The 25761-nt window shown below is 40.6% G+C and overlaps 1 protein-coding gene across 9 annotated transcripts in view; it reads left to right on the top strand.

Annotated features, from left to right (window-relative positions):
* Positions 1 to 25761, top strand: part of LOC129711635 (eukaryotic translation initiation factor 4 gamma 3-like) — a 189340-nt gene that overhangs the window by 47149 nt on the left and 116430 nt on the right. For 6 of the 9 annotated variants that reach the window (XM_055659426.1, XM_055659423.1, XM_055659427.1 and 3 more), the window contains 2 exons: positions 1707 to 1826; positions 19500 to 19592. In XM_055659426.1, coding sequence (XP_055515401.1) covers positions 1707 to 1826; positions 19500 to 19592 — 213 coding nt within the window. Of the gene's footprint in view, positions 1 to 1706; positions 1827 to 19477; positions 19593 to 25761 lie in introns of all 9 variants that reach the window. The other 3 variants (XM_055659431.1, XM_055659428.1, XM_055659429.1) reach the window with 2 other exon arrangements.

Genomic DNA, 25761 nt, shown 5'->3' with positions numbered 1-25761 from the left:
GCACAGAAACAAGCCATTCAGCCCACTCTGTCAATTCTGACCAAGATGTTCCATCTACGCTAGTCTCATGTGCCTGAGTTTGGCCCATATCCTCTAAACCTTTCCTATCCATGTATCATGTATTTGAATGTTGTTATAGTATCTGCCTCGACTACCTCTTCTGGCAGCTCGTTTTATATACCTAGCACCCTCTGTGTGATCAAGCTGCCCCTCAGGGTCCTATGAAATGTTCCCTTCACCGTATACCTATATTCTCTGATTCTTGATTCCCCTACTCTGGGTTAAAAACTGTCCAATCACCCTATCGATTCCCCTCATGATCTTATACACCTCAAAAAGATCAGCCCTCATCCTCCTGCACTCCAAGGATTACAGTGCTAGCCTGTCCTATCTCTCCCTATAGCTCAGGCATTCATTCCATATATACTCACCACACACTGCAAAAAAGGTGATCCTTAGGGTCCTATTACATCTTTCCCCTCTCACCGTAAACCTATGTCCTCTGGTTCTTGATTACCTTTTTCTGGACAAAAGACACCGTGCATTCACCCTCTTCCCCCTCATGATCTTCTAAACCTCCATTAGATCACTTGTCAGCTTCCTGCCCAACATCTTCCCTAGGCCTTCAGGTCCTGGCAACATTTTGAAAAGTTAATAATTAAACATATATTACAATTATGACAATATCCTCGTAAGACCGACTAGATTTTGCCATAATTTGTGTTTGAGGATTTGTGATTGTTTTTGTTGCATTCTTTAACCATTCGGTTGTAATGTGGAACTTGTTGTTGGCTCCATACCATCATATCACGAACATTGCACAAGACTTATTTGCTACCAGTTAATCCTGAAGAAGACATGAGCTTGTTTGTGGTGGAACTTACTGATTAATTGTACATTTTTACTCTGATTTGTATATTTTTCTTAATCTATTCACAATGTCCTCAACTCGCAACATTTTTCCTAATTCAAGGGTTGGGCATTTCCCTAAGATTTATACCATTGTTGGAATGGCATCTTATCTCATCGTAGCATTATGCTGCAAGAATAAAAATAAGTCGTATTAATCTTGAAACATATAATTTGCTATATCCTAGCTATATAATGCATAAAAATGCAAATTGATGCTCAAGTTCTTGAGTACATTTCCTGAACCACTACAAAAGGTATAATGTGTGTGGTCTGGTGATGATCCTGGAAGGAAAATAACTTTATATCAATAAAATAAAAATTAAATGGGGAAAGAAACGTTTATTTTGTGTGGTTTTATCAATATTGTAATAGATTTTAAATTAATACATTTTCACATTTAGAGTATTTTGGCATTGAAGGAGATGAAAACATCTTGTTTTCACACTCTGGCATTTTAATCACTGATTTGATCTATTTAAATTAGTTTTATTAATTGCAAATAAACTTGGATTGGTTGATTCTTTTATATTTATTTAATACTATTAAAATATAGCAAAGCTTCAGGAACACAACCTTTCTCTGAAATGATGAATTTCAAATTGCCATTTCTACTTTCCTGTATTTTAATACACAAGATTTCTTAGAAGCAGCAGCAGCTGTCATTTCTGATCCCCATCAAACATCATAGCCCAATGATCATGATCAAACTCAAATAATTGTATTCTCTAACAAATAATGTATGTTGCTATGTTTTGAGAATACCACTTTGTCCTAACATTTAGTGTCTCTGTCAGGTCCCACAGGTGCCCAGACAGGCAGGACCTGCTGCTTACACAACACACGAAATAAACAAAGGTCATCCAAATCTCCCTGCAACGCCGCCAGGCCATGCCTCTTCACCAGGCCTCTCACAGGTAACAAGGAGCAAAGAAGTGGAGGGATATTTATCTTTTGGGAGAGATTGAGTGTCAGGATAGAGAACAATAAAACACCTCATTGTTCAGTAACGATCAGTCCTGTTATTTTCATCTTCTGTTTTCAATTCATGAAAAATGAGGATGGAAGTTCAATCAAAACAAAATCAGTGATAAAGTGAATTGTTGAGTCGGAGGTAGTGCAGTGTATCATTTGACTATATTAAAGTAGCCTGGAAATACATGTGATTGATATGGTTACTTCGAATCTGTAATTCATACCACAAAAAGTAAATCCCAGTTCCAAATACATGGATCTTTAAATCATCTTGACATGTCAAATTCCAGGATCATCTAGTATAAATTGAAGCAAACATTCACACACCTGAATTGAAGCTATTCTTTTGTAACAATATGAGTGAGCAAGGAATTGGGGCCTGCTTCTTTGCCCTATTATGCTTGTGCTAAGCATATTTGGAAAACCATACTCTTGATATTTGCAATCTTCTTGGTCGGTCACCCCCAGATTCTGACTAATTAATTTGATTAATACAGCTTCCATTATTTTGTACTTTTTGACAAAACTGCCAACAATGGATGATTTGCTAACAATATTTTGCTTTGAGACAATCGGCAGAATGACATTGATTCAATCACTTTTCATCCTCACTTAAGAAATTCAGCATCCAAGTTTAGTACCCTTCTCACAACCAACAGTATCACTAATTTTCATGGCATCTATAAACTTGCATATCAAATCTTTTACGTTAAATCCAAAATTTTAAATGTAAAGTACAAATACAGGTGCACAACCTTTTATCCGAAAGCCTTGGGACCAGACACTTGTCGGATTTCGGACATTTTCGGATTTACGAATGGAAGATTTTTAGCGTAGATTAGGTAGGTAGCGCAGGCGGCTTGAAAAGTCTGGAGTGGCTGCCTCCTCCCCGGAGACCGGGGAATCATTGTAAATCATTGCATAAATGTTAGTCAGTTAGTTTGGAGGGATTTTATGTGGTGGTGGTGGTGGTGGGGTGTGAAGGGGGAAACTTTAATTCTTAGTCCCCTACCTGGTCGGCGACTCCCAACATCGCGGAGCAGGGGGCTCCGTCCGACCGCGTGCCGCAGTTGGAGCTCCGACCCCGGACTCTACCCCTGGCTGCGAGGCGCTCCAAATCCAGCGTCGCCCGCGGACGGACGCCCGCAGCCCCAGCTCCGCAAATATTGGGAGTCGGCGGCCACAGCGCTCCGGAGCTTACCGCACGGCGACCCGGTAAGGCATTGCCCGCTCCCCACTGGTATCCCAGCGCTGCGACGCCGCCGACTCCCAACATTCGCGGAGCTGGGGCCGGGGCGGTGGATTTGGAGCGCCCCGCAGAGGGGTAGAGTTGCCGGGGTCGGAGCTACAACCGGCGCAGCCCGCGGCCGGACGCCCGCAGCCCCAGCTGGGAGTTGGCGGCCACAGCGCTGCGGAGCTTACTGCACGGCGAACCAGTAAGGCATTGACCGCTCCCCGCCTCTCCGACCAGGTAGGGGACTAAGAATTAAAGTTGACCCCTTCACCCGCTCCCCCACCCCATTCACATAAAATCCCTCCAAACTAACGTTTAAGCAATGATTTACAGATGTTTAAGTGTCTCCCCGGTCTCCGGGGAAGAGGCAGCCGCTACAGTAGTACTGAACTGGGTTCACTGTGGGTCGTTTCGGGTCAAGTTTGGCGCCAAACGCGATCTTTGGTGTGCAGGCGACATCCTGGGAAAAAATGGCCGGTTTTCGGAGTTTTTCGGTTTCCGGAACTTCGGATAAAAGGTTGTGCACCTGTAATAAAATTTCCCAGCACCAATCCCTCTGATACACGACTGTCATAGGCTTCCAATTAAAACACAATGCTCCATCTTCACTTATTACCTCCTATCACAAAGCCAATTTTGGCTCTGAATTGGCAACTTGGTGTGGATTCCATGGGCTCTAAACTTTTGGACCAGTTTCCCATGTATAATCTTGTCAATAGTCCAAAATAATTAATTGTGCCTGACAAGACAGATGGGTGGATTGTTGAAGATGGGCACAAAAAACTGGATTAACTCAGCGGGACAGGCAGCATCTCTGAAGAGAAGGAATGGGTGACATTTCAGGTCGGGACCCTTCTTCAGATTGTTTAGGGACAAGGGAAACGAGAGATATAAACGGAGATGTAGAGAGATAAAGAACAATGCATAAAAGGTATGCAAAAAAGTAACGCTGCTAAAGGAAACAGGCCATTGTAAGCAGTTTGTAAGGTGAAAATGAGAAGCTAGTGCGACTTGGGTGGGGGAGGGATAGATAGAGAGAGAGAGAGGGGGGGGGAATGACGGAGCTACCTGAAGTGAGAGAAATCAATATTCATAAAACTGGGCTGTAAGCTGCCCAAGCGAAATATGAGATGCTGTTCCTTCAATTTGCATTTAGCCTAACTCTGAGAATGGCGGAGACCGAGGACAGAAATGTCGGTGTATGAATGGGAAGGAGAATTAGTATTCAGCAACCGGGAGATCAGGTTGGTTCACACGGGCTGAGCGAAGGTGTTCCGTGAAACGATTGCCCAATCTGCGTTTGGTTTCGCCGATGCATAAAAGTCCACATCTTGAACAACGAATACAGTAGATGAGGTTGGAGGAGATGCAAGTGAACCGCTGCCTAACCTGAAAGGACTGTCGGGGTCCCTGGACAGAGTCGAGGGAGGAGGCATAGCGACAAGTGTTGCATCTTCTGCAGGGGAAGGTACCTGGGGAGGGGGTGGTTTGGGTGGGAAGGGATGAGTTAACCAGGGAGTTGCGGAGGGAACAGTCTCTGCGGAAGGTGGAAAGGGGTGGAGATGGGAAAATGTGGTTAATGATGGGATTCCTTTTGAGGTGGCGGAAATTTCGGAGGATTATGTGTTGAATGCGACGGCTGATGGGATGGAAGGTAAGGACTACGGGGACTATGTCTCTGTTGCGACTAGGGGGAGCAAGGACGGAGCTGCGGGCTACCGAGGAGACACGAGGGAGGGACTAATTTATGATGGGGGAGGGGAACCCCCATTCCCTATAGTATGAGGACATCTCGGATCTTCTAGTGTGGACTACCTCATCTTGGACACAGATGCGGCGTAGTCGGAGGAATTGGGAGAGGGGATAGAGTCTTTGCAGGAAGCAGGGTGGGAATAAGTGTTGTTGAGATAGCTGTAGGAATCAATGGGTTTGTAATAGAGTCTATTTCTTGCGATGGGGACTGTAAGATCAAGAAAGGGGAGGGAGGTGTCGGAGCTGGTCCAAGTAAATTGTTGAGGTGGTCCATTCCACTACCTTTGCTGAGTTTCTGATGATAAGACGTGGTTCTTTGGCTTAAACAGTACCTTTAACGCTGAGGGTTTTCACGCATGTACTAAGCAGAGAACACACTTTTTATAATTTGAGCAAAAATGTTGCACTGGAGCCTGAAAAAGCGATTACATTGCGGTGGATGATGTTACTTATGAATCTCTAATGACCTATAGCAGTAGGAACAAATAAAGACTAAAGATAATAGACAATAGATGAAGGAATTGGCCATTCGGCCCGTCATGCCAGCATCACCATTCACTGTGATCATGGCTGATCATCCACAATCTGTACCCCGTTCCTGCCTTCTCCCCATATCCCCTGATTCTGCTATCTTTAAGAGCTCTATCTACCACTCTCTTGAGAATTGGCCTCCACTGCCTTCTGAGGCAGAGAATTCCACAACTCTCTGGGTGAAAAAAGTTTTCCTCATCTCTGTTCTAAATGGCTTACCCCTTATTCTTAAACTGTGACCCTGGTTCTGGACTCTCCCAACGTCGGGAACATTTTTCCTGCCTCTAGCGTGTCCAAACCCTTAATAATCTTATGTTTCAATAAGATTCACTCTCATCCTTCTAAATTCCGGAGTATACAAGTCACGCTGCTCCATTCTATCAACACATGACAGTCCTGCCATCCCGGGAATTAACCTTGTGAACCTACTCTGCACTCAATAGCAAGAATGTCCTTCCTCAAATTTGGAGACCAAAACTGCACACAATATTCCAGGTGTGGTCTCACTGGGGCCCTGTACAACCGCAGAAGGAAAGAAATGTCAGTTTTGTGTACGGGTTCGATCTTGGAGGGAATATTCCAGTTCCTATGCACAAACAGGGGTCGTGTATATGTGCAAGGGAGCCGAATGGACTTTGGTCACTCACGTTTTCTCTGAAACGGTGATAGAGACGATAGAGAAAGCAAAGGAATCGGGACTTGAGCACTCACGTTTCTCTGAAACGGTGTGAGAGACGATGAAGCGCAAAGGGGTGTCGGGGCTTGAGCAGCAGGAAAGTGGGAGCTGGGAGGTGTCCGGCAACGACTGAAACAAGGGCAGCATCCTGAGTGACAGAGCCTGAAACGGTTAAACCGGGGATTTGATCGCATTCTTCCAAAGAGCAGGAAGCAGCATGCTGATACAGATTCTCTGATGTACTTAGGACCCGGGTGAGCCCGGAGCTCAGAGCTTGCTGCGGATAAAATCTCGTGGCTGGTCGGATGTGGCCCGCGGGCAATAGTTTGGAGACCCCTGACCTATGGTACTGTGAAAACCTGCTATGATCTACATTGAAGTTGACATGTTTTAAATGAAACTGAAAGCCATTTCTATTCTATTAGTGTTTACCACTCCTAGAAAATGCTGTATCATTTTGTTTCACTCCATTTTTATCACTCCGAGGTATAGGGGAAATTACTTGGAGTTTGGGGAGGATTGGAGCATGTCGGTTTGTGTTTAGGTAACTTATTGGTTATCTCTATCATTATATTGTGGGACATGGCATTGCTAGTTTTGTCTTCATTTGCCATTCTAGCAGTTCTCAAGGGTCTTAAGCAGAAGTAAATTTGTAAAGCAGTATTCATTTTATTCCGTATGCTCATTGCTCTCTCATCACCCTAGCTCCACAGCAAGTGCAAGAAGCTGATGGATTTATTTAATAGGATTAAGGACACGCATTATACTGTTTCTACTTCCCCAGCAAGGCATACCTCCCGCAAGCTCTTTATGTCTCAGTTGTGATCTTTGTATAGTTTCTCCTACATTAATTCAGTGTGTCAATGAGATGCACCTCCAATTGACATTATCATGTTGCCATTAAATTTGCTAACTACACAACATATGAATCTGATTTGTTTATCACCTGACACCATTGCATTGCTCCCTAGCTGCAAAGATTGTTTATGTTCCTGATTAAAAAAAAACTGTCATGAGCAACTTCACTTTAGTTCAGTCACACCCCTAAAAAATGTCCAATTGAAGCTGGATATTTTTCACCCAGAGGAAATCTGAACATTACTCTCGCCCTCTGGAAACTTAATGACATGACAAACGAGTGTGTACTACCATGTTATGCCGTACAGGGCAGTTGGTGATCTTTGCTTGGGATATGCCACATTCCTTGTCAAACAGTAGGAACATTTTTGGTCATACAAGAGGAACAAAGGATAAAATCTAATTATACATTCACATGTATTAAAGAAGAGAGTGATATTAACCAAGACTAGGGAGTAGATCAATTGTCATAATTTCATGGCTTCTGTGACTAGATGTATAAGGGAATAAAATATCTAACAAAAAAAATGCTATCCCACAAGATTGGTTGAAGATGAAGAGTTTCATTTTGAAATGTTCTCTTGTTTCCATTTTCTTTTCAGTTTGGATTTGTATGTTATTTTTCAGTTTCAAACAGCTCCTAGTTTCTTCTTCCATTCTCCCCACCTCCAACTCAATCTTTTTTCAACCATATATTCCTTCAGTACGTTTTATCCAACTCTGGCTGCTTTTTGTCTTTAGGGTAGAGGCATGGAACTGACAAGAGGGCATTCAGTTGAAAGAGACCTGTGTGGGTAGAGCTTGGATGAACAATGGTAGTTGAATTTAGAAGCTTGATTTTAGAGATGGAGCATGGCAACAGCCCCTTTGGCCCACCGAGTCCATGCCAAACAGCGATCACCCGTATACTAATTTTATCCTAAACACTTGGGACGATTTACAGAAGCCAATTAACCTACAAACCTGCATATCTTTGGAATATGGGAGGAAACCGGAGCACCCAGAGAAAAAACCATGTGGTCACAGGGAGAACGTGCAAACTCAGGACAGACAGCACCAATAGTCATTATCAAACCTGGGTCTCTAGCGCTGTAAGGCAGCAACTCTACCGCAAACCCTGTGTTTAGGTTGATGTTTTATTATTGTCACGTGTACTGGGGTATGGTGAAAAGCATTGTGTTGCATACTATCCTAACAGATCAGATATAGCATACATAGATGTAATCAAGCCAACTCAAATACAATAAGATACAGAGTGCAGAATATTGTTCTAGCATTGAAGCTCAACAGTTGCATAGACCAATTTCAAGGCCTTTAGTGGGAGAGGTGAATTGGACAGTACCATAGCTTATGGAAGGATCGTTCAGAAGCCTGATAACAGATGGGATGCAGATGTTCCTGAGTCTGGTAGTGCACACTTTCAAGCTTCTGTACCTTCTAATGGACGTGAGCAGGGAGACTAAGGAATGACTGGGGTGGAGCGTATCTTTGATTATGTTGGCTGCTTTTCCAAGGCAGCGTGCAATGTAAATGTAGTCAATGGTGGGAAGTCTGGTCTGTGTGATGGGCTGGGCTACATCTGCAACTCTCTGTAATTTCTTGCGGTCTTGAGCGGAGCTGCTCCCAAACCACATTGTAATGCAAGCGGACAGTATGCTTTCTATGGTGCATTTGTCGAAGTTTATGAGAGTCCGTGAAAAAATGACAAATCTCCCCAGTCTCATCAGGAATTTGAGGTGATGGTATGCCTTGGCAGTCATATCAATGTGGTTGGTCCACGACAGATCATTGGTAATATTAACGCCAATGAACTTGAAGCTCTCAACCATTTCCACTTCTGCACCATTGATGCTGATTGGGACATGTACTCCACATGCTTCCTGAAGTCAATAACCAACTCTGTTATCTTGCTGACATTGAGGGAGGGATTATTGCCTTAACACACAAGTTATTAAGTTTTCTGTCTCCTTTCTGTACTTCATCTTGTCATTGTTTGTGATTCAGCCCACCACAGAGGTGTTTACGAACTTGTAGATGTAATTAACTCCAAATTTGGCAGCACAGTTGTTAGGGTATAGGGAGTATAGTCAGGGACTGAGAACGCATCCTTGCAGGGCATCTTATTGTAGAGGTGTTATTATCTATCCTCACTGAGGTCTGTGGATTAGAAATTCAGGATCCAATGGCAGAGGGGGAACTTGATTCCTTGGTCCAGGAGTTTGGATCGTATTATGCTGTTGAAAGCAGAGCTATAGATAGGTAGGAGTCTACATGTGAGCTCTTGATGTCTCGGTGTTCCAGAGAAGAGTTTAGTGTTGGGGAGATGTTGCCAAGGTGTCCAAAACTGGGATCAAAATTAGCATTTTATAGGTAGCTGAGTTAGATGTGAGTTAGAGATATATTAAGCCTGACATTAACAACCACTGTCCGCCAACGATCTACTAAATTGTGCGACTAGATCTTTGACAAAGACTTCTATTATATGGATTAAGTGATACAAGAATTGGGTGGTATCAGGAATGATAAACCAATAAGTAGAGGGCTCTAGCAACAAAGAGCGTCTGTTAAGTAAGGAATTGAGAGTAAATTGTACATGGAATTGTAACTCGTCAAATTGATGAATGGGCCTGTTTGCTGGTTTTTATTAATATTTTATAATTTGTATTAGCATTTTGGTTTAAAGAAAAGAAAAATTCAGCTTGGTTTCATCCTCCTGGATACTCTAGACAAGTGCTGTTGTGGACATTTTTGGGCTATCCAATTATGCCACTTATCTGATGTATGAGTGGGCATGTTTCACCGCTGAAGCAACTAACTTCAAGACCTGTGTAGGTACCCACGGTACGAGTTCATTCCAAGAGCTCAAACTCGTGGTAAGCACGGAGAATTAACATAGTGGGTACGTCGGAGCTCTTCGCGGCTCGTAATGCTAACGGCAGGTACTCGGGAAGACTCGCTAACGGCAGTTAAACACGGAAAGACTCGTGAAGATTTTTCAACATGTTGAAAAATGTCCACGAGAGCCCCGAGTACCGACGAGTGACCATTACCGTAAATCTCTGAGTTCGAATCAGGGCAAACTCGGGAGAACTCTTGGAATGAACTCGTACCGTGGGACAGGGTTTTAAAGCAGCAGTCACCATTTAAAAGTGTGGAACATAGTAAAGAGCAAATAAAATAATTTCAACATTGTGTCATGCATCATTTTGCTTCAAGATACTCTGAATCTATTGGTAATTTATCATAGCACTTAAGGATCATTAAGCAAATTAGATTATTAATTTGTAATAAAACTGAAATAATACAATACACTGCATTATCAGCATCCCAGTCGGTGATACACAGTAATCTTGTATTCTGTGAGGTCTCATGGCACTGAATTTGTAATTGAAGTTGAAGTGTTCTGGAAAAAGCTACGAGAAGGACATGAGCATTTTGTCATAGGGAAAATAAGTGAGGAGACAATTAATGCTCCAACGTTTAACACTTTGTGGCTGTCTTCACAGTTTTATTGCTGGTCATAAAACCTCTTATCTGCCCTTTTAAGCATGGATGGTGCTGGGCAGGGAAGGAACCAATTATGTAAGTGCATCAGTTTGTGCGATTTTATTCATTTGACCATCCCCTTTATATCTCTGATCATTTCGATTGGACAAAATATAGTCACCATACCATGAGATGGGTTGTTACTGGCTCAGTCAGATTTGTGCATAATACGGTAGCTGTGGCTCAACGAATTTCAATAGCAAGTCTCATTTTAAATTAAAAAGTGCTCCTTGCCACCTTAAAAGAAGCAAAGCTTTTCTATATACAGCTAATGTAGTTAGCAAAGTCCCATAGCGTTAACATTTAAAATCAGCGTGCATTCATCAGTATGAATTGGACGTGGATGACAAGTGCTTCTGAGCAACCTTATTTTAACATTGCGTTTTACTTAACATCCGATGCTTCATTTCAATTTATTTTCATGTAGTAAAGAAGTGAAAGAGGTAGGTGGTGACTGGGTGGGTTTGAACTGTAATAGTTGTTTGTCCTATTTAGTTACAGGGAGCAGAAACTGCCTGAATGACTCAGCTGTTTTCAGCATGTGGCGTATGATTAATATGGGTGTTGGTCCTTGCATGCAGTGCCTTCCACATTAGAACATTAGTACGTTGATTTTCTGCCCACGTTGTACTCCAGTCATTGCTGAAAATTCCTAAAATAATGTACCAAATCTTCTGTGCCCTTGCTTTTTTACCAGGTAAATGTGAAAGAACGACCAAAATAGCCTGTGTTGCAATTTTTAGTAACAATACTTCTTGCGTGTCTGCAGTTCAACTAAACATGTTGTTTGGTTCTTTTTGTAGCAGCATATCCTAAGCTGTGCATTTATTGATAATGGGGAAAGGTTTTATTCATTTTTTGTTTAATCCCGAAGACACCGACTCCTTGCATGGGTGGAGGAGTTCCACATATCTTTGCTGCACTAGCTTACTCTTCATGCTAGCGGCCATCTAACAAGGGCGCAGTAAAAATGAGGCTGATGCTAAAAATCACCTGACCTTTGCGAATTATACTTCCAGAATGTTTCATTGGTTGGCAAGAATTTTGGTTTATCCCTATAGGGGGGTTGCACGTAAGGTCATCGGGTCAAAGGGCGTGACACACGGAGCAGCTAAATCCATGTGAAGGACATGGCGGCCTCGGTATACACTGTTAACACACGAAATGCGTACTTACCTGTTAAAAACTGCTGCAATGGTCATTTTCTGTGCTGTAAATAATTGTGGGTGCTGTCATTGAATGCGGGAAGGTATCGGGTTTAAACTGGTGTTATCTCATGGTGTAGCGTCTTTTGCAATCTGCGACTAATAGCTGCATTCATTGTCGTGTCCAGACAGCACCATCTCGATAAGCCTTCGCTATATCAAGCAAACTCAAGTCAGAGCAATTTAATTGCAATATTGTGGGGTTCCTTTTTTGGGTGACTGAGCGCTCAGAACCAAATGCTCTAGTGTATTTGCTCTGAACCCCAGCACCAAGGTGTAAGCGGCTGAAGGAGCTCATCCCTCGGGACAGCCCACACTCTCTCTCTCTCCCCCCCCCCCCCCCCCCCCCCAACCAGTCCGGATGCTGGGCCAGAAGAAGGTCCCGCTGTGCTGGCAGCCATAGCAAATGCTTACCTGCAGTTCATCGCGTGTACTCCAGTTGGCATTGCGTGGCAACAGTACGGGTCACGGGTCGTGACCACGACTGCGTGCAACCTCCCTATTCCTTCACCTGTCACATCTCAATGCTTTCTATTTCAATTACTATTGCAGTTGAGAATAGCTCACAAAACGCATATTGGGGATGAAGTCAGGGCCGTTCTAATTTGTTGGTGGTAGTGAGTTTGGGATGGAATGCATAAGTTATTTTCAGTCCTCTGACAGAACTGTAAATATCAGATTGTATGAGCATTATGTTTGGTACTGGTTTTGACATAAATCACACGTCTAATAAATTATGTGGTTGGATTGAATAGTTAGTTTTACATGTAGCACTTTTCAATTAATTAAATATCTTGATTATCTCCACTTAAATATTGCTCGTAGCGTATTTAAGAGTCATAACCAAAATAGCCAAATACTGGCAGTCTGAAATTAGAAAATACTGGAAAGGACGTGTCAGGCAACATCCCAGGGAGAGAGATACAAATCTGGATTTTTATGAGTCTGGACTGTTGCTGACATCCACTATTTGTGCTCACCAAAATCTTGAGCTTTACTTTTGTGATCTGAAAGATCAACCTTGCTGGTTCAGATGGTCTCCGAGCCAAGCAAAGGGACCACAGTGATATAACATTGGGTTAGATATAATTAACACTTTCCACAAACCGCCTCTAGAAGTCAAACATCTGCTGAAGGCCTGTCCCAGCTTTGTCATCGGTCGCAACTCATTGACATTGAAATATTTAGAAATATACTCATTTTACTTTATTCATAAATGTAGAAGCTAAAATAAATAAAAAAATTAAAAACATTAATCAAGATGCATTAAGCAAAACATACTTCTGTGTAGTAAAATCCTTGCTAGAGGAGCATGGCCAATAAATATAGGTCTTCCAATTTAGCATGGGATACCCCAAACCTGGCAGCACCGTCCATGGTTGGATGTTCCATGCTGAACTGTAAAAATCTAAACTTTATGCTTATTAGCTGTGATCATTGAACGTTCATTGGAACAGATCTTACTGTCTAAGCAAAGTTTTCTTTAAAAAAAAAAAAATTCTGGACTCAAAATGACTTGTATGATTGAACTATCTGAGGTTCAAACATAGAAATTTTACAGACGTAATCTAGGGTTTAGGTTTATTATTGTCACGTGTACTGAGATATGATGAAAAGCTTTGTACATTCTATTCAAACAAATCAGATATACTACACATACATCCAATTAAGCCAATCAAGTACAATAAATAGAGCAAAGTGGAAGATATAGAATGCAGAATATAATTCTCAGCACAGTTGCGCATCAATTCCACAGATAAAGTTCAATGTTCACAATTGAGAAGAAGTGAATTGGACGTTATCTTAACTAATGGAAGGACTGTTTAGAAACCTGATAACAGAGGGGAAGACATCTGATATGACAGGCACATGCACTGCTTATGCAATCTGTATTGCAGTTTCTTGTGCTCCATTTTGGTTTGTGATTCAGCCATACAAACTGGTAATGAAGAACTGGCTTTGTATTTCCTTGGAGTTGGTGGTGTTCACCAGCACCTGCTGTCTACGTGCGGTACATGTGAATTTTGTAAAGTTGAAGAACTCTTAATTATTGGCTGCAGTACATTTTGTAGATGGTGAAAACAACTGCTACATTCTATGCTGGTGATGACTTTGCCCTGAATTCCAGTCTTGGGCAAGTAGTAAGGGAGCTGTAGTAACTGCTCTCCACCAACAGATAACCACAACCAGAGACTGCTAGTTATGAATTGAGGCACTTGGCACAGAATGCCCCGTGTCAGGCCTGTTTTCACATGTTTATGTGACTTCAGTTAAATTTCCAGCCATCAGTAATCTTGGTATATTAATTGAAAATTTGACAATAGTATTATCATTGAATGTCTGAGATAAGTGGTTGGAACCTCTTTCGGTATTAGACATTTGTCGTTCTTGGTATTTGCCGTGTAGTAATACTCTAAACCTGAATTTTCTGCATGTAGATATGCATGCTGGGGAATTGCAGTGAAACTGAACACTGATCATTACAGATCATCCATCGACATTGATTGAGGGTAAGGTCAGTTATGAATCAGCAAATTGATTGCGCATCTAGCGTTGAGGAACTCTAACGGCATTATCTGAGGCCTGAAATGATTGGCTTCCAAAACCAACAATCATTTTCTCTGCAATGAAGTCACTGGTGTGTTTACCATTGATTCCTATTAATTGCAATGTTGTCAGGGCTTCTTTTGGATAAACTTGGTCAAATGCCTTCTTGGTGTCAAGGACAGTCACTCAGGCTTCACTTCTGGAATTAAGGCTTCTGTTCCATGTTTGTGTCAAGGCTGCAATGGGCTCTGGAAGCTAGTGGTTCTGACAAATCCAAGCAGCATTGGCGAGTTTGACTATGATAGAAAATAGTCAATGGCAATTAATGGTTAGATTAAATTTGACCTACAGTACCTGCATCTTTCAGACCTTACTTATCCTGCAGTCAATGGTGCTACTGCAAAGCTGTTCTTTGGGCATGAATATTGAATTTCCTATCCTGGTCATTCTGATCAATTCTTTCCAAACATACTAGTTTACCCAGCGAGGCTAAAATAGTGTAATGGTTAAAGGTGACATTTCTGTATATACCTCATTAAAATGTAATTGAAAGAGGCCGAACATAATTAGAGGCTAATGGAAAATACCTTTGATATCTTGAATAGAACCCTAATAAACGGATCCCGGGGGACATGCATTGTATATGTGGCAGAATAATAATGTGCCCTAAGAGTTTAATTGCAGGACAATTTTACGCCAACTTTTGTACTTCCTTGTATTTCTGAGGCAATTTGATTGAACTTTCTAAGATATTCTGAGGAATTGACGGGTAGATAAAAATATTTATGCTAGTTTGGAATCTTTGAGGTACCAATTATTCCGATGTTTGAAGATTATAAGAAATATAATCCAGCACTTTTGTCTACCTTCGATTTAGATGCTGCCGCACCCGCTGAGTTTCTCCAGCACTTTTGTCTACGATAAGAAATAGAAGCATAGGAGTCATAGCAAATTTACAACATAGAAGGCAATGTTCCAACACCAGTGTGCCTGTACTGGTGTTGGAACTACCCAAGAGAATCCCACCTTCCAGTGCTAGGTCCCTATTTCTGGAAGTAATGCTCTTCCTGTACATATCCAAGTCCTTTCTAAATTAGATAGGAGTTCGGTCACCTCTGGTTGAAGAAAAAATTCTCATCTGCCCTCTATCCTCCACCAATTACTTTAAATGTTTCCCTCCTGCTTTAGTCACCGTGAATAAATGGAATAGATCTTTCCACATTTTCTAGGCTCTCGAAGCTCATCTTCCAAAACTGGAGTAGGAGCTGGGACAACCGTACTTCAATTGGGACAACTGCACTTGAGCCAGGAGAACTTCACTTGTGCTGGCTGTGCCATCTAAGAACGGTTACAATTGTTCTGTACCTCAAGTTCATTTTTCCTGGTCACTTTCCATAATCACACCATTCTGTTCCAATTCAAAAAATAATCAAACTCAGCTTTGAATGTACTCATCTGTTCTAAAAAAAATTCTCCCCTCAGTTCTAAATGTTCCTGTTTGATCATGAGATATCACCCCTAATTTTAGATTTTATAACATGAGGAAAGTATCTTTCAGCATCTCAGAATAATCTCTTCCAGATATTATACTCTGACTGCGAGAAATTGCAGAGAGTTGTGAATGCAGCTCAGTCCACCCCTCTTATTGACTTTATCTACATTTCACGCTGCCTCTGGAATGTAAACAACGTAATCAAAGGCCAAATGTACCCTGGTAATTTCCTCTTCTCCCCTCTCTCCGTCCGGTTGGTCAGATGATACAAAAACCTGAAACACAAATCATCAGATTCAGGATAGACACAAAACGCTGGAGTAACTCAGCAGGACAGGCAGCATCTCTGGAGAGAAGGAATGGGTGGCGTTTTAGACTACCCTTCCTCAACCCAAACTTAACTCATCAGATTCAGTAACAGCTTCTTGCCTGCAGTTATCAGACAGTTGAAGGGACCTCCCATTAGTTAAAGATGTAGTCCCAATAATGCCACCGATCTGGTTGTGGACCTTGCACTTTCTTTATCTGCACTTTCTCTGTAACTCTAACACTATAATTCTGCACTCTGTTTCAAGAGTCAAATGGTTTAATTGGCATATGTTCTGAAATGGAACAATGATTTTTGCTCTTTTAGACCAGCTACAAACCTCAGACCTCAGTAATGTGAGATTGAAGATGTCGGCAAAAACTCCAGTCATTTGGTCCACACGGGTTTTGTGAATGTGACCAGTAAACTATCAGGTCCAGACGCTTTCCGAGGGTTCACTCTCCTGAAGGATCTTCTGACGTTGGCATCCTTGACTGAGATTGTAATACCATCAGGGGGCTATGGGAGCGCAGGAAGGCACATCAGTGTTCTCCCTAGCAAAGCGTGCATAGAATGCAACGAGCTCTTCTGGTAGTGATGCCTCCCTGTCACTTGCACCTTGTAGGAAGTGATGGTGTGTAAGCTCTGGTACAGGTGCTGAACTTCTGCCCGATCCTCTAGTTCACAGGCGAAAGTCTCCAGTGCCCTGCCATTCACTGAAGGCCCCTGCCTTGATTTGACTTCCCAAAATGCAACACCTCTCCTCATCCCAAGAAGTTTATTTTCAAATTTGAGTCTGAGAGACTGATTTTAATTATCCAGCTTATTAAGGATAATGGAAATTAAATAAAATAGAACGTGCTGGGAATACTCACCAAATTAAACAGCACCCATGGGAGAAAGAATTGGTTACTATTTCAGATACCACTGAAGTATTAACTTTTTCTCTCTCACAGATGCTGCTTGACTTGCTGAATATTTGCAGCATTTCCAGTTTTTATTTCAGATTTCCAGAATCTGCAATACCTTGCCTTTTGATGAAAGAGACCGAGTTAGATCTTCAGTTAAGATCTCATTGAATAGTGAAATGGGTTTGAGAGATTGAATGTCCTATTTGCATTCCACTGCTCTTGTTTGATTTTGGATGGGAATGGTTCCTTGTCGATTTGAGGTTTTCCTCAACTATGAAGATTGGTAAAAATGTTCTGACATGCTAAAATGGTTCCTGACCTGCTGAGTTACACCAGCACTTTGCGTCTTTTTTTTCTAATTGGTGTTTTACGGATAGATGTGTGTACTGCGTTCCTTTCTTGTCGGCTCTGGTTATTCTTTACCTGCACTATTGCTCTTTGTCTCATTTCTCTATCGTGGTTAATTTTAGTGGAAAGCCCTGTGGCACACCTTATTATTTGACTTGTTAGGTTGCTGATCCCAGTTCAATTCAAGTGAAGCCCAACAGTTTCCTCTTTCCATGGGAAATGTGGCAATGTCCCTTGAATTGAAACCCATTTCTCTCAACAAAATATTCAATTCTTATCCAGAGATTACTACCTTGATGCTTTTGATTTTGGACCCCGAGTGCCAATACTACCATAGCTCTTCCCGTAGACCTCAAAACTTGTTTAGGTCCTTCCTCTGACCATCCTGTACCCATACCTCAGAAAAGGCGATGAAACCGTAATAGTGATAGAACAACTAACTGCTTGGTGTAGTCATGATGCATTTACTGCAAATACATATTCAGTTTACTCATTAATTTGGATCGTGTTTTGTTTTTGTGTTTGGGATTATGTATCTTAAAAGTTATCGATGGTCAAGAGTAACATAATGGCCATTAATGTAGGTTATTATCATTATGAGCAACTAAGAATGTAATTGACTGATTAGCTAGGATGCAGTTAAGTAAAATAGGTTATCATTGTGGTTGTTTGGATAATGCACTGCAAAAACCAACTGTCCCTGGAGCATGCTAGTACTGACATACAAACATGATACATTTTCTTTCCCAGTTTATATTACCGAATCTCACTTATTTTAAGTAATGATACTGCTTTGGTTGGATAATTATTTGAAAGTCGCTAAAGCGGCCCGAATGATCTAGAAATAAATGAGAAATGGACTGTGAATGTTGTGCTTCCTTAGAATTAGCACCAGAGAATTGTCTTTCATCCCTTCTCATCTGCATGTCACTAAATCCCTTCAATTGCCCTTCTCCCTTATTGAAATTAGTTTAATTTAAAATAGTTTCCTTGTACTTCTACTCTCTTTTTGTTCATCAGGTAGCTTATTTCAACAATTAGATGAACTATCCCTGTGAAAGTTTGCAGCAGGGGTAGTTCGAAACTAATGTGTTTCCATTCAGCTTAAGGGATTTTGCCACTCTAAGTTCCAGTTTTGACATTGAAATAACAATTAAGATGGGAAGATACCAACTTCATGTCCATAATATAGTTTTAACTGTTTCTGGATTCTCCGATATTTAATAAGTTACGGCGTGTCTCCATTATTTGATAATATTGAACCAAATAACGTTTGTACTTGGGATTAGATCAACAAGTAACTTCTTATAAGGAAAATGCTGGAAAAGGATTGATGCTGACTTTCAGCAGAAATCTAATTTATTTTTTTGTTGCATCTGTGACAAAGAAACAATATCCATGTGCAGTTGGTGAAAATGTTATTTTTTTTCTATATTCAATGTTCTCTCTGCTGAGCAAATAATCAGGCCCTGATGGGCAGGGCATGCCCTGCAGTTGAATAATCACTTGAACAAACAGCACAGATAAACTGATTGCTCAACCTATAGGTGACTAGAAAGGATGACATTGCTGCCCCGAGGAGCAATATGTAATGACCCATGTGAGGGATTCATGTGGATTTTGTAGATCTGTAATCAGCTTGAATAAGTAACTTAGTCGGAAGTCTTTAGTCTGAAGAAGTGATCCAATCCGAAACCTCACCTAATCCTTTTCTCTAGAGATGCTGCCTGACCCACTGAGTTACTCCAGTGTTTTGCGTCTATCTTTGGTATAAACCAGCATCTGCAGTTCCTTCCTACACATGAATAAGTTACTTGACGTGAAGATAGTTATGACTTTTTAAGTTAAAGCCATTGTGATGTAGAGTAAAATATTATGTTGTTCTGGTAGATTATGTGGTGTTTAAAATATTTATTTCTGATTGCTGTGCTATAGTTTCAATTTTCCAAGGAATGGAATGCTATTAAACAGTGGTCATTGAGCATATCACTTTCAGAGGAAGCTTTTAGCAATGAGTTCTGCATTTGGATTATTTGCTAAAACTTCGGGCAATCATCCATGCTCAATCCATTCAAGCTGTTAACATTTTCTGAATGTAGCGACTGAGATCCGATTGATCGGTTTAATGTGTATTGAGGATTTTAATGTTTTATTAAATTACAGGCCTTTTCTCATTTTTAATGTAGCCATGGATTTCTTTTTATACAGGCAGCCTTCCAGTCTGGCCAGAATGCAGCTCCACCTCCTCTTGTGTACTCCCAAAATCCACAGACAATGACTACGCAACCACAGGCAAGACAGGTAAGCTCTCTCTGGGAAATTGCCAATGCAGCATCTTGATTTCATTCACAATTATTATTCTATTGTTAAAAGGCATGCTATTAGTGTTATGCATTTTATTTTCAGTGCTTTCCACAACAGAATAATTGCCACCCAGTCATTGATCACTACAACACAAAATAAAAGCTGAAAATGCTGCAAATACTGCGCAGATCAGCTGCCTATGTGGGAAGAGAGAGTGTTATCGTTTTAGGTCCAGCGTCTTTCATCAAAACTGGAAAGGAGAGAGAGAAGTTTGTAAAGCTGTAGGGAGGGTCGGGATATCGGTGGGAGGGGGAGACGTAGGGTTGTAGATGAGATGGATGTCTTTGGTAAATCTGATCACGGCCAAACTGTATCCAAGATTATTTGTCAATGAGTGCATGGAAGAAGTTATATAGTGAGAACATGGACAAAAGAACATCAACAAAATAACATGGAAGTTGCAATATGCAAAGCTGGAAGACATGCCCCCCAGGCCCAGAACAGAACAAGCAATGAGTTCCCAGGAGCTCTCTGAGACCTGAGACTCTGACCCCACAGATAAACACCAATATCAAGTCCCAGACCGTTTCTGATTTAATCGTCTGACGATCTCCCCCCATAACTTCCAATCATATCGTTCCCCAGCCCCGCATTGCGTGTTTCTATATCCTCCCCAAAAGCCACAAACAGGACTGCCCTGGCAGACCCATCGTCTCTGCAACCCCTTGACGCACTGAACTCATCTCCACAGTCCTTCCCACCTACATCCAAGACACTCACATGCCCATTCAATAACTTTCTAGACCTAAACTTCAAATTTACCTGGACTATCACTGACCTCTCTGCCCTTTCTTGATCACTTTGTCTCCATCACAGGCGACAGACAATTGACTGACGTTTACTACAAACCCACTAACTACCACAGTTATCTGGACAACACTTCCTCCCACCCTGCCTTTTGCAAAGACTGTGTTCCCTATTCTCAATTAATCCATCTCCGTGGCATCTTCTCCCAATATGAGGCGTTCTATGCAAGGACATTGGAGGTCCTCTTTCTTTAGTAAGTGTGGTTTCCCCCTCCATATGGCAATGGCGGATCCCTCACCCGCTTTTCCTTTTGTCCTGTAGTTCTGATCTCACTCTAACCCCCCCCCCCTCTGTATCTCCTTCCCAGTTCTAACAAAATACCTTTGACCTGAAAAGGTCATTCATGTTTCTCTTCCTAAAAATACTGCTTGACTTGATCTGTGTTTCTGGCATTTTCTTTTTGGATTTAGATTTATAGCATCACCAGACTTTTTGATTTATATTTATATGTTAACACAGTTTTGTTTAATAGAACTTGCTATATAATATTTGTAAGGAATATCAGCCATGATCGGTCGGTGTTGTCGACGTATCATGACATTTTTATGAACGATATACCAATCTGTTACACAACTCAAGAATGACCATCTTGGGAGTAGTTTTTCCTGAATATTTATATTATTCCCAAATTATTATAATTCAAAATATACTTTTTTAAATTTAATTGATGCTGAAACTCTTATTTATTTGAGCAAGCTTAAACAACTTTTGGGCATTTTAATGAGCAGAATTGCCTGCAAGATTGATTTATTGCATATTGCCTAATTCACAAAGACTATCATTATTCCTTTTAATATTAGTAGTAAACATGAGAATCATTAGTTGTCATAGATTCTTCATTACCTCTTCACTTTGTAGAGTCCTGTAATAAGTGTCTTGAAAAAAGCATTTCCTTTACCCAAAGAAATCTGACTTCTTGGTGACAATTTCTTTCTGTACCAAAATGATCCAACAACACTTTTTGCCATGTACCATGCGAAAGCTGCAGCAGGAATGATCAAGTTTGTCTCACTTGGTATCTTTTTGGTCTTCCTTTGGACAGAAAGAGCAGAGAGATAGTACTCTTTTAGTCCTGTTGAAGGGTCTCTACCCAAAATGTCTATTGTCCATTTCCCTGCTCAGAGGTTGCCCGGCCCTCTGGGTTCCTTCAGCAGCTCTATTTCATTGGATTCCAACACCTGCAGTCTCTTGTGCTTCAATATCCCTTTTAACTGACTCCCTCTTGTGGAGCTATAATGATATTTATATCTGTGTATAAGACCCACTTAAGTTTGATACTTATTTTGCTAAGTCTCTTCCTAAAAGACTCTTGAGATGTTTTGCTCACTTGTGAGAGATTTATTTTCCCTTTTTAATGAACTGTGCCAATTGTGCTCAACAAAGAATTATTGGAATTCATTTGTGTGTAGTATTGAGATCTTGCTTGTCGACTACCTCCATCGATTACAGAATATTTTCAATATGTTTTCCTGTCTCCCTGTCAACTCTTTGCTTATTGCTGATAACCCAGGATTGCTGATAATAGTATTTTTATGGCATAATCCTCGTGGACGGCAGCCACTCTTTCTCCATCTATTCCTTTCTCAGCTGCCCCATCAAAAGTAATCATCCCTTTTGCTGAAATAATCTGTTTTTTACTCCATCCATCATTTACCTTTTTTCTTAAGCTTGAAAAACATAAACATCTTGAATTAAAATTTAAAAAAATTGCAATAAGCTTCAAGTACAGAGAAAATGGTGAATAGGTTCAGCAGAAAGTGAATGAAGTCACGGCATGTTTTCCTTGTAGTCCATGCCTTAATGGAATTGGTTGCTGTTTCTTTTCCTTTGGTTCTTATTTTCAGACCTCATTCTTGATCACTCCTTTCATATCTTACCAAACTAAACTTACCACTTGCAATTTACCTTTTTTTCTATCTGGTCATCAAGACTAGGCTTTGAAATGATCTCTCATGTGAGTGCTTTAGAGCATTCAAAATGTGCATATCTGAGTTAATTTGACATCTATCTCTATTTTGTAAAGTACAATTCTATTGGACTGACGACTTGTTAGCAAGTCAGAACTGCTGTTCTTATCTAATACACACAACTACTGCCATGGCTATTGTTCACTTGGTCATTCCTCTGCAGTCATTTGGTATTGAGATGCAGGTTATTTTCTACTAATATCCTTGGCCTATACATGCCATATTTCTGCCGTGTTTCACCAATGTATTAGCAAAAAACATCTTAGACCTGGACTGTTGCGTCTTGGGATTTTGCTAAGTCAGTACAAGCAGTTGAAATAACATACCGTTTCTAATTTAACTAAATTAAATTAAACAATGTCTACTGTATGTTTCTCAATGAACTAAGTAAATCAGTTTGTGCATTATTATCAGAACTAGCATTAATAAAGATGGGTAATTTATCCAAAGTTTTAGACTTTCAGCATTTCAATGTTAGTTGAGGTGACTCCTCTAAGATATTACCTTACAGATAGCTGGTTGACGAGATGTATGCCATTATTGCCATTTCAAAGTGATTACAAGGATGTGGGCAAGAATGTTTTTGCCTTGTGCTTTATTTGAGACATGCATTCAGAAACATTGTTAAAATAAGCCAGTGATTTATATTTTAAAATGACACTTTGATTGTGATCTTATTGTATGTTTTAATCTCAGGCCCCTTTATCCCTCTGTAATTGCTACGTTTTTGATCCTGTCATTGCCCTAAATTGATATTGTCCAGCTGGGTTGGACATTCCATGTCTGAATTCTGTCCTGCCCTATCTAATTGTAGCACAGTGCATCTTTGGTAGTGCTTCCTCCTCTGCAATTTGAAGAATCTGTCTTTGTTATCCTTTTTCTCATGTACTTGTGCCTGTAATATCAATGTAGCTTACTCATCTCAAATGGGTTTGTTATCATTTATTGCCTCAATGTTCAACAGTTTTTCCTCTTTAAAAGTAGTTTGCATAAATGTTGGTTTTTAATTGATATTATTCATTTTGATTCTTTGAAAATTGCAATTACACCAAGCATTATCCTTAAGCACAAGGTAAATATTTCCTTTTTAAGGCGTCAAGATCGTGATCTCATTTAATTTCAGTTTAGCAGAAAAATTAATTTGTGTATGATGGAATGCTGCCTTGTAATTCTGATTTGTGGAAAGCTTTAATTTTCTTTTAAACCTAATGTGTGTTTAGTGACATCAAGTGCTGGTATATTAGAACTGTGGTTTAATGCTTGTGCTTTTGAGTTTTCTAGTCTGTCCTTGCGTTCTTGCTGACTCTGTGTGCCTTTCCCTTGTGTATTTCTTACTTCTCTTCAGTTCGCAGCAGGGCCCCGGGCTGCCCACCACCAGGTATTTACCCCATTCACTTCATACATCTCAATTTTTGCCAAATTAAATATTAGCCTTAATGAGTAGTTCTCACTTTACTGATCGAACAATGCACTTTATTAAATGGGGAAAGATCAAATTGCATTCAGTCTCCCAAAAATTGTCGACATTTGGCTTGAGCAACTGACCTTAAACGTAAAAAAAAAAATATGTTCAAAATGGTCTTCAAGCAAAACTCCTTTTGGCCACTAATAACTGTTTGGCCTGTTGGCTGCTAATGATTGAAAATGTTTAACTTCCTAATTTTCACCATTTCTATTGCAATGAATTGCTGGGTGAGGAGTGGATCTGATTTTCTTTAATCATGTTTGATTGTAAGTGGTTGAGACTAAGTGGTCAAACTATCAATAGTTTAAATGCTTGATAATATGAACACATCCTCTGGTTTTAGATTGTTAATGGAGGTTAGTAAGAAAATTGTTGTGGCTTTATCTACAATCTTACAAACATCCATAGATTCAGGATTGGTGCCTGAAAACTAGAAATTCTAAGCATTACCACACCATTGTACAGAAATGAATGAAACCAGTAACTGGACAAGTCAATTTGACTTCAGTAGTGGGGAAATTTCTAGATGTGATTAGTGATAGAATTGGTGGTCACTTGGACAAGTATAGCTTGATCAGAGAAAGCTTCTTTGGTTCTGCTAAAGAAATCATGTCGAACTAATTTGACATTTTTTTGTGAGGTATTGGAGTGGAATTTCTCTCATCATGTGTATCAACTATCTTAAATTGGTTGCTCGTAGTAATTTCTCTACTCAGTAAAATCCAATTCCATCATTCATCCAAAGCTTTCAGTATTAGATCTCAGTTAAATCTGTCATTGGCTTTTTTTTGTAGATCTCATTTGTGCCCTCTTGGGTGCTACTAATTTCCAACAAGGTAGTAACCAGAACTGCTGTAACCAGTACTCCAGCTGGCAGGTATAGCTTGCAGAACTCAAGTTTTTCCTTGGGCACTCTCCTTTCAATACACGCTATCATAAGCCACCAATAGTAATCTTCTAATTACTACTTTTGTTTGCCTGCATTGTAATCTCCTTCCTATCTTCCTGAATAGTAATTGCAGGACCACATGGAAATGTTATTTCCCGTATTATTAATGTTTTGTGTTTTCTTACTTGCATCTCTCTTTACATCATTAACCTTAATATCGATCACGATTGCTGAGATTTCATCATCCCGAGCAGAATATTCTATAGCCATTGCTGATGATTTTCACTCTAGCACTCGAGTCTAACTGCAACCATCACACAAACGAATCGCCCTTCCATTGACACTTCAAGCTGCCTCAGCAAGGCCACCAACATAATCAAGGACGAGCCTCAGCCCAGTCACTTCCTCTTCTCCTCTCTCCCATCAGGCAAGAGGTACAGAAGTGTGACAACTTGTGTCTCCATATTCAGGGACTGTTTCTTCCCAGCTGTTATCAGGCAACTGAACCGTCCTATCGACAACTAGAGAGTGGTCCTGAGCTACTACTTACCTCATTAGAGCCCCGCGGATTATCTTTAATGGGACCTATACTGGACTTTATCTTGCACTAAATGTTATTCCCCTTATCATGTATGTCACTGTGGTCGTCTCAATTGTAATCATGTATAGTCTTCCCGCTAACTGGTTAGCACGCTACAAAAAGATTTTCACTGTACGTCGATACATGTGACGGTAAACAAAACTAAACCAAAGTACTTTTTCCAAAATCAAAACAAAATACTTTTTAGATTCCATTCCATTCTTTTCCCGAAGAGATCTGCTGTTTATTTTCTTGCCGTTAGACGGAGCTTGTCCTCAAAGCTCCCCAACCTTTCACTTAATCCCTTTTTGAACTGCTAACCATCCAGATTTCTCCCCTCATCCCAATGCTGACCATGACTAATTTATCTCAATCCTTTAACGTTACTACTCCCTTGC

The sequence above is a fragment of the Leucoraja erinacea genome, chromosome 30, assembly GCF_028641065.1.
Source record: "Leucoraja erinacea ecotype New England chromosome 30, Leri_hhj_1, whole genome shotgun sequence".
NCBI classification, from domain to species: Eukaryota; Metazoa; Chordata; class Chondrichthyes; order Rajiformes; family Rajidae; genus Leucoraja; species Leucoraja erinaceus.
Note: the sequence above shows the minus strand (reverse complement) of the source record. Positions and strands in the feature narration are given on the sequence as shown.